Source organism: Anneissia japonica, unplaced genomic scaffold (genome assembly GCF_011630105.1).
Source record: "Anneissia japonica isolate Jap-2015-1 unplaced genomic scaffold, ASM1163010v1 scaffold1430_len515961_cov162, whole genome shotgun sequence".
NCBI lineage: Eukaryota > Metazoa > Echinodermata > Crinoidea > Comatulida > Comatulidae > Anneissia > Anneissia japonica.
The window spans coordinates 237,444-246,738 of NW_022693412.1; the positions used below are offsets into that span (position 1 = coordinate 237,444).

Sequence of the window (9,295 nt, forward strand, 5' to 3'; positions counted from 1 at the left end):
TGTGACGTTCAGCGTGTAGGGACGCACGTGCGCCTAGAATGTCGATGCCAGAGTTATAACCTTTGATGTCCCGAGATGTGCGTCCTTTTGTTAAATTACCTTGCTTAGATACATAACTCAATGAAAAAGACGATGAGATGTCAACGACTTGGTACACTTTGAACACAAATTTTATTCAAAGCTTGAATATTTCAACCCGTCGTCGGGTCTTCTTCAGTATTTGTGACAAACAAAATATAAGTTGGCTATTTACAATAATAATGATAAAAAGTATAGTATAATATGATTGGTCGAAATTTTAATAGAATACAATGAACATGGTGACAGGACAAAAAAACTAAGGGGTGGAGTAAGAATAGAAATAATTAACAGATAAATTAATTGTGAACTGTAATTATAATGAGGCTAATATCAGTATGGTGGGAACACATATCTAAGTCGACAATAACAATAATGGAAATAAACAACGACATAGAATAAAGGAGCCGCTTAGATTAAACCCCTTTCAACATGATAAATAGCAAATAAGCAAAAATATGTTAACAAACATATAAACTATGTCATTGTCATATTGAAAATCTGTTAGCCTTATAATCTATCACCCTTAGTAGATATAGCACTATTACCTATTTAACACCTACTAATAAGCAGATTTTTGGCATATTGTTTATAGTTCTTAGTAGATTTTTTGCCTCATTAGCATATTTTGCAACCACATTTGTAGGTCGCACCTATTAATATTTATTACAAATCTATTATATACCTATCAGCTAACTATTTACTTTTATACAACTTAAAATCTACTATTCAACTATGACAAATCTATCAAGAACTGCGTCTTTAAATCTATCAATTTACTTTAAAAATCTTTTATTTAACTATCAATCTTTTATTTAACTATCAGTATAACTAGAACTTCCTCAATCGATCTAGTACTAGTAAATCTATCATTCAACTATCACTAAACTACCTATTATGAACACTTTCATTCTATAAATTTTATAGTAAGTATATTATTCAACTACCTTTGAACTCTGTTCTGTGAATTTTGTATTACAGGTTACTGTATTAATAATTGATGAAATAACATTAATAATGTATAAGTATGTTACAGTTAGATTTACAATCAAAATTATATTGGCTGGTAATGATCTTAAAAATCTCCAGCAATTTGGCTTTAATAGTCCCTTATAAAATTTACAGCATTTTGCCAATAAATTATGAATTAAAATTCTACAGCAATTTGGGTATTATTGATCTATTTAAAATCCACCATAATCTACAATTATCTAATAAAAATCTACAGAAATTTGACTAGTATTGATCTATTTAAAATCTACATCAATATGGCTATTATTAGGCTATTACAAATGTAATACAATGATCCATTAAAATCTACAGCATGATAACTATTTTTGGGCTATTAAAAAAATATACAGCATATTAACTGTTATTGGACTATTAACAATCTACAGCAATTTGCCCACTATTAGGCTATTAAAAATCTAAAGAAGTTTGGCTATTACTAGACTATTAAAAACCTATTACTAGACTATTAAAAACCTATTTACAATCTACAGCAATTTGCCTACTATTAGGCTATTAAAAATCTAAAGAGGTTTGGCTATTACTAGACTATTAAAAACCTAATATATTTTACAACAATCTTTTTAGAATCTACAGCGATTTGGCTATATTTCAGCTATTAAAAATATATTGATATTTAGCTATGTGTACTATTAAAATCTACAGTAATTGGCTATTATTGGACTATTAAAAGTCTGCAACAATTGGCTATTACAGTATTGGACTATTAAAATCTACAAGAATAAGCTATTATTAGACTATTAAAAATGTACAGCAATTGGCTATTACTGGATTATTAAAAATCTACAGCAACTGACTGTTACTGGAGTATAAAAAGTCTACAACAATTGGCTATTATTGGGTATTAAACATCTACAGCAATTTGGCTAATATTAGGCTTTTGAAAATCTACAGAATTTTGGCTATCTAGACTAAAATCTATTATAACCTACAAATATTTATTTAGAATCTACAGCAATTTGGCTACCAAAATGCTATTAAAAATCTACAGCAATTGGCTATTACTGGATTATTAAAAATCTACAGCAACTAACTGTTACAGTACTGGACTATAAAAAGTCTACAATTGGCTATTATTGGACTAACAGAAGTCTACAACATTTGGCTATTTGGCTTTTAAAAATCTACAGAATTTATGGCTATTATTGGACTATTAAAAATCTATAGAAATTGGTTATTACTGGACTATTAAAAATCTACAAAAATCAGCTATTACTGGACTATTAAAAATCTACAGCAATTACCTATTATTGGACTATTAAAAATCTGCAGCAATTGCCTATTACTGGACTACATAAATCTATAGCAATTGGCTATTATTAGACTAATAAAAATCTACAGCAATTTGACTATTATTTCATACAGAAACAACTGGTTTCGCTTCCAACTGGTCTAACTGGTCCCATTTAGAAATGTTACCAGTTATATATGTTTTGTAGATGGAAATTGTTCCTTGTGGTAAAATAACAACTAGATATATAATCAACTCCTGTACACTTACAAAAAATACACTCATTGAGTTCAAGATATAAAAAACCATAATTTTTTAATTACAAAAACATTAACTATGCATCATAGGGTTTGTCATGTATTCCATAAAATATTTTTTAGCTAAAGTCTTACTAACACACATACTTCAAATTCAAGCTTATTCTAGAGTCCTTCGCATTTAAGTCCTGTTTAAATCAGCATTTTGGTCTTTAATGTATATTAAAGCATCCATGAAAGTTATTATATTATATAAAACCATATTCAAGAACTTTTTGCATTACAGGCGTAGAGTATATAAACGGAAATTTTCTACTAAAATTTAAGTGGCAATTGTCCATGTCCTTGTCTTTGCTTGTCTGATTGTTACAATGGCTTTTAACTTTCTTCAGAGTTTCACCCTTAGCTGCTGAAAGATACAATGAAACAAATTTTTTATAAAACAGAGCAGATTGTAGGCCTATACAGTACTCTGAGTGAGCTGTACTTGGTAGTATTTTAAATACATTATTCTTATATAGAAATTATTTCATGTCCTGAGCATATTGAAAACTTAAACATTTTTTTAAATGAATGAAAGATTAGAATATACAAGTCAAAATAAGAAAGAAAATGGTCTTTTGTCAATTGAAATCATGAGAAATGTTTTAATTTTTAAATAATTTAAAACCATTCTAAGGTGATTTTGATGTCTGCATCTTTAGGAAAATAATTTATTCGTATTGTTAAATCTACCTAAAACATGAACATATTTTTTATTTTAGTTATTAAAAACAGAAGTATTGTGCAGTATACAATGTTAATATTAATTACAGGCCTACTGTATACACAGTATATTTTGATATTACTCTAGTTGATAACCTTCATCACAGCAGGCCCTGATCATGATAACTAATAGGTATTTATTTGGAATATGTTTTATAATCCAAACCTAAACTTAAAATTTAAACAAAACAATATTATTCAACTTTGAAACTGAGGTAATTTAAATCTCATTTTCCCAATAATGCTTTCCTACTACACTTGATGAGTTTTCACTTAGCAATTGAGACAGAAAAATTCCTCGATTAAGGAATCCTGAAAAAAAGTCACCATTTAATTAATTCATATAACACGTTATATTTTCATTGCCAATTTACCATTCCTCTATAATAGCTAGGCCACTAGGCCAACAAAGGCCCTCAACTAGCTATAGGCCTATATTCTTAGATTTGACTCCTTAATAATAGGCCAGCATGCCCTGAAAATAAAACCCATTAACTGAATAATAAATAAAATCATTCTTACCTTAATTAACACTGCTGAAATACTTCAAAAAAATTAAACTGCTTATTTTATTATCATGGATGTCAGCTGAGAAAGAGCTGTATTACCACTAAAAAACTGCAGTTAACTGAAAAAATTCAAAATAAGAAGCTTTCTTTGTGACCAATCAAATTTAAGTATTCAAGATTAGCATTGGTTGGCTGAACAGATTAACTGTAGATAACAGTTAATTATTTACCTGCTAAATATGTATTATAAATAGATATACAAAGACTACAAAAATGTATTATAAAACTATTAGTAGCATATTAATCTATAGACAGGTACTATCTACAACCTATTAAAAATTAACAATTAACTTGTATTATTCACCTACTTAATATATATTATCATTAGACAGACTGGCTACAACAAGTGTGTTATAAAACTATTAGTAGCATAGTTGCATAATGTATATCTACTGTAAGTCTGCTTATAATCTATAGACAGATACTATCTGCAACCTATTAAAAAACTAACAATTAATTTGTAATAATAACCTACTTAATGTATTATTACATAAATAGAGGCTACAACAAGTGTATTATAAAACGATTAGTAGCATAGTTGCATAATGTCTATCCAAGTCTGCTTATAATGTATAGACAGATACTATCTGCAACCTATTAAAAAAACTAACAATTAATTTGTATTATTCACCTACTTAATATATATTATCAATAGACAGACAGAGGCTACAACAAGTGTGTTATAAAACTATTAGTAGCATAGTTGCATAATGTCTATCTAAATCTGCTTATAGTCTATAGACAGATACTATCTGCAACCTATTAAAAAAATAACAAATAATTTGTATTATTTACCTACTTAATATATATTATAAATATATTGATAGAGGCAAAACAAGTGTGTTATAAAACTATTAGTAGCATAGTTGCATAATGTCTATAGTCTAAGTCTGCTTATAATCTATAGACAGATACTATCTGCAACCTATTAAAAAACTAACAATTAATTTGTATTATTTACCTACTTAATATATATTATAAATATATTGATAGAGGCTACAACAAGTGTGTTATAAACTATTAGTAGCATAGTTGCATAATATCTATCTTAGTCTGCTTATAATCTATAGACAGATACTATCTGCAACCTATTAAAAAACTAACAATTTGTATTATTCACCTACTTAACATATATTATAAATATATTGATAGAGGCTACAACAAGTGTGTTATAAACTATTAGTAGCATAGTTGCATAATATCTATCTAAGTCTGCTTATAATCTATAGACAGATACTATCTGCTACCTATTTAAAAACTAACAATTTATATTATTCACCTACTTAACATATATTATAAATATTAATAGAGGCTACAACAAGTGTGTTATAAAACTATTAGTAGTGTAGCTGCATAATGTCTATCTAAGTCTGCTTATAATCTATAGACAGATACTATCTACAACCTATTAACAAACTAACAATTAACTTGTATTATTCACCTACTTAATATATATTATAAATATATTGAATGTCTATCTAAGTCTGCTTATAATCTATAAACAGATACTATATACAACCTATTAAAAAATTAACAATTAATTTGTATTATTAACCTAAATAATGATATTATATATAAAAAGATGCTACAAGTGTATTATAAAACTATTAGTAGTGTAGTTGCATAATGTCTATCTAAGTCTGCTTATAATCTATAGACAGATACTATCTACAACCTATTAACAAACTAACAATTAACTTGTATTATTCACCTACTTAATATATATTATAAATATATTGATAGAGGCTACAAGTGTGTTATAAAACTATTAGTAGCATAGTTGCATAATGTCTACCTAAGTCTGCTTATAATCTATAGACAGATACTATCTACAACCTATTAACAAACTAACAATTAACTTGTATTATTCACCTACTTAATATATATTATAAATATATTGATAGAGGCTACAACAAGTGTGTTATAAAACTATTAGTAGCATGTTGTTGTTGTTGTTGCTGGTCGCCCACCAAGCATTCGATGCTGTGCGGACGGCATTTTGAAGCAGAATGCTTTGAAATGAAGTCCAGCATTGGCAACTACTTGGGAGTCGTGGGGAAAATAAAAAAACGCCTAGTTAAGGGTGCAATTCCCATGGTTTTTGAAAAACCTAAATACCCAGGGTCGCTAGGAGAAAGGCCACCAGTCAAGAAAAGAAAGTCCACAGCTTACGAAAAACGGGAACGAAACCGGGTAAGTAGAATAAAATACAAAAATAGCAGGAGGTTAGGCCAGGCATAACGATATTTGGTTCGAGGTTTTGTCGGAAAATCCAGCTTTATTATTATTAAACCTATTTTGCTTTATAACTTGTGCCATCAACATTGTATACATTTCAGTACTCTGTGAAATTTGTGAATGAATATTACCGTATTAGCTAGACCTGAGGCATCATATATCGTGGATAATATTAATAATGTGTGCCTAATCTAGCAAAGCCTAGCCTAGGCCTAGTAGACCTCCTACCTATCAGTCTTAGGCTGGGCCTTGTCATAAACGAAGGGGCGATTAATTACCGACTTTAATATGCACATGAAAAACTGTAAGTTCTGTAGTAATTTAATGATCGTAATGTTCTGTACTGCATCGTCTATAAAATAATACCTAACATTTGTTTATAAACATCAATGGTTACCATCGACGTTATAATTATTATAACATTATCGTCTGCGCGCGTAGTCGATGCAATCGCGGTGAAGTGACCTGGGCTGCAATGCAAGAAACTTTGTAGGCCTACAGTATTTTCAATCTGAGTAGGCCTAATATCACAGAGAATTACTAAACTTTTATGCATGGTGCCTAATTAATTCAATGTTATTTTACAAAGCATATCAATAAACATGTCATTTCTCTGATTATTTTACCACTACCATAGGTAATCCAAGAAATTATGGCTAATACACTGGATGAAAGTGTTGAAAAAGAAAACAAAGATCCTGTTCCTCAGAGTTTAAATAAAATGGAAATGGAAACTCAGGTTAAATATTTTAGATATTCAATATATTAGAGTATTTTCCCCATATTTGTTTTTATTAAAGTTTTATTTTACAAATCAGTGTACATTAAAATATATTCATCTGGTTCTACAAAAAAATAACTTTAATTTTTTTTCTAAATTCTTATTTCATATTTATAGGTGTTCCAGTTGTTTTCATTGTAGTATGATGAAATAATTTAAACATTTATTGTAACTACATTTAATATGAAACGAAAACAGACAAAGAAATAGCTAAACATCATCATGAACAAACAATATGTAGTAATTTATTTTTTCTCAACATTTTAGACAATAGAAATGCACTGTTATTGTTGTGTACATCATCAACTGAAGAAGCAAACGAAGAGCTCTGGTTTTCAATGGAATGGAAGCAAAATGATTGATAATGGTCATAATTTAATTTTATCATACGGTATATAATAAATAGTGAATATAACATCTGAAATAATGCAATAATAATATTCTCTCTAATCTACATCTTCGTAGGTATGCAAATATTGACTAATGTAGCTGAAGCACAAACACAAACTACTGAAAGTGCATTAAGAAGTGAAGTTGATGTGACAGACATTTCTATTGATGATGATGGCGATGAGGAATTTGATGAAGATGACAAAATAAACGATCCTGATTACATTCCTGAGGAAGATAGCGACACAGAAGATGAACTAGATGAATTTGATACAGGAGAGTAAATTAACTTATATTTTACATATTTACTCTATTATTATGACATAATATTTTTGTTAGATCTATTGTCTGATTTATGTTTACATTAATTCTTGTAATATCCATCACAATTTTAACCTGTACATTTGTATTTTCACATTGTTGCGCAGTGCCTTTAAGCCTAAATTCAATGAAAAGGTGTTTATATAAAATATAAAATTAAAAATTAAAAAAAATAAAATATAATATAATATATTATTACGCACCATTTTCCGTAGGGCCATCATGGGACTTTATGTTTATTTTTTAATCTTAAACTTAGAAATGTTGAAGGAAAAGAAAGAAAATGTTTAGTCTGTGAATCGGCTCTACTAGCAGCATTTGCTTCATGCCGAATATGTGGCCATTCTGCAGAAACGAAGATTTGTGCTGTTGTAGGCACATTCTGTAGATTACGGCAAGTGTGCAATGGCTGCAATTTCAAGAGGGAGTGGAATAGCCAGTCAATTGTTGGGTCAACTGCAGTAGGAAACATTATGTTTTCTGCTGCAGTGATTCTATCTGGCTCTTCAATACAGAAGGTCCTCAGACTGTTTAGTCATATTGGCATTTCAACTATTACAAGGCAGACTTTCTCTACATGGCCGGCGGAACCGGGGGGCCGGGGGCCCGGGCCCCCCACTTTTTTTGCAAAAAATAATGTCTGGAGATTTTTGTGTGACCGGAAAAAAATTCTAGACCTACCTTTTCAGGACCCGTGAGCTGATTTTTTTTTTTTTTTATGTTACAATCAGAAAATTAGAATTTTGAAGAACATAAAAGTCATTAAAACACACTTCACATGTCGGGAAAGCTCATTCCCGCTTTATACGAATTAAAATTTTCCCGGGGGAGAACCCCCGGATCACCCTTTCTTTTTGGGATTTATCGATTCATGGAAAAAAAGAATACGGATGCAACTACTTATTTATTTATGTAGGCCTATGTATACACACATAAAATAAAAAATGAGAAAAATTTACCTGACCATTTTCAAGAGGGGAAAACCTTGAATTTTGAAGAACTTAAAAAGTCCTTTAAAAGACATTTCAGAAGTCAGTGAAGGTCATTTCCAGAATTCTAGAAATCGAAATTTTCCCGGGAGAACTCGGACCCCTTTTTTCTTTGGGGCTCATTGGTTCTATTGAATCATTTTCAAGAGGGGGGAAACCTTGATTTTTGGAGAATTTAAAAGTAATTAAAAGACACCTCATAAGTCGGGAAAGCTCATTTCCCGCTTCTAGGAATAAAAATTTTCCCGGGGGAGAACCCCCCGACCCCCTTTCTTTTTGGGATTGGGAAAAAATTACCTGACCGTTTTATAGAACTTAAATTAAAATCGCTATAAGATACAGTACTTCAGAAGTCGGGAAAGCTCATTTCCCACCATTTAGAAATTAACATTTTCCCGGGAAGAACCCGAACCTCCGTTTTCTCTTTGGGTTCATTGATTCATTATAATAATTTTCAAGAGGGGAAAACCTTGACTTTTGAAGAACTTAAAGTAGTTAAAAGACACCTCAAAAGTCGGGAAAGCTCATTTCCCGACCCCCTTCCCTTTTTGGGATTTATGGATTCATGGAAAAAAAATCGTATGCAACGACTCAATTATGTGTATGTATACACACATAAGGCCTATCTACTGTAATAACAATGGAAA

At 30.0% G+C, this 9,295-nt stretch overlaps 1 protein-coding gene across 1 annotated transcript; it reads left to right on the forward strand.

Moving 5' to 3' along the window:
• Positions 1-5,989: 5,989 nt before the first annotated feature.
• On the forward strand, positions 5,990-7,622 carry LOC117100724. Its single transcript, XM_033240516.1, has 4 exons — positions 5,990-6,122; positions 6,805-6,906; positions 7,216-7,315; positions 7,414-7,622. Exons 1-4 carry the CDS (start codon positions 6,024-6,026, stop codon positions 7,620-7,622), a joined length of 510 nt encoding a protein of 169 aa, XP_033096407.1. The 5' UTR covers positions 5,990-6,023.
• The last annotated feature ends 1,673 nt before the right edge of the window (positions 7,623-9,295 follow it).

Bases quoted from the DNA above. Each gene is read 5' to 3' on its own strand.
- LOC117100724 (XM_033240516.1), top strand. From the start codon at position 6,024: ATGGTTTTTGAAAAACCTAAATACCCAGGGTCGCTAGGAGAAAGGCCA. The intron at 6,907-7,215 runs GTTAAATATTTT...TCAACATTTTAG, and splicing joins AAATGGAAATGGAAACTCAG to ACAATAGAAATGCACTGTTA. The intron at 7,316-7,413 runs GTCATAATTTAA...ACATCTTCGTAG, and splicing joins AAGCAAAATGATTGATAATG to GTATGCAAATATTGACTAAT.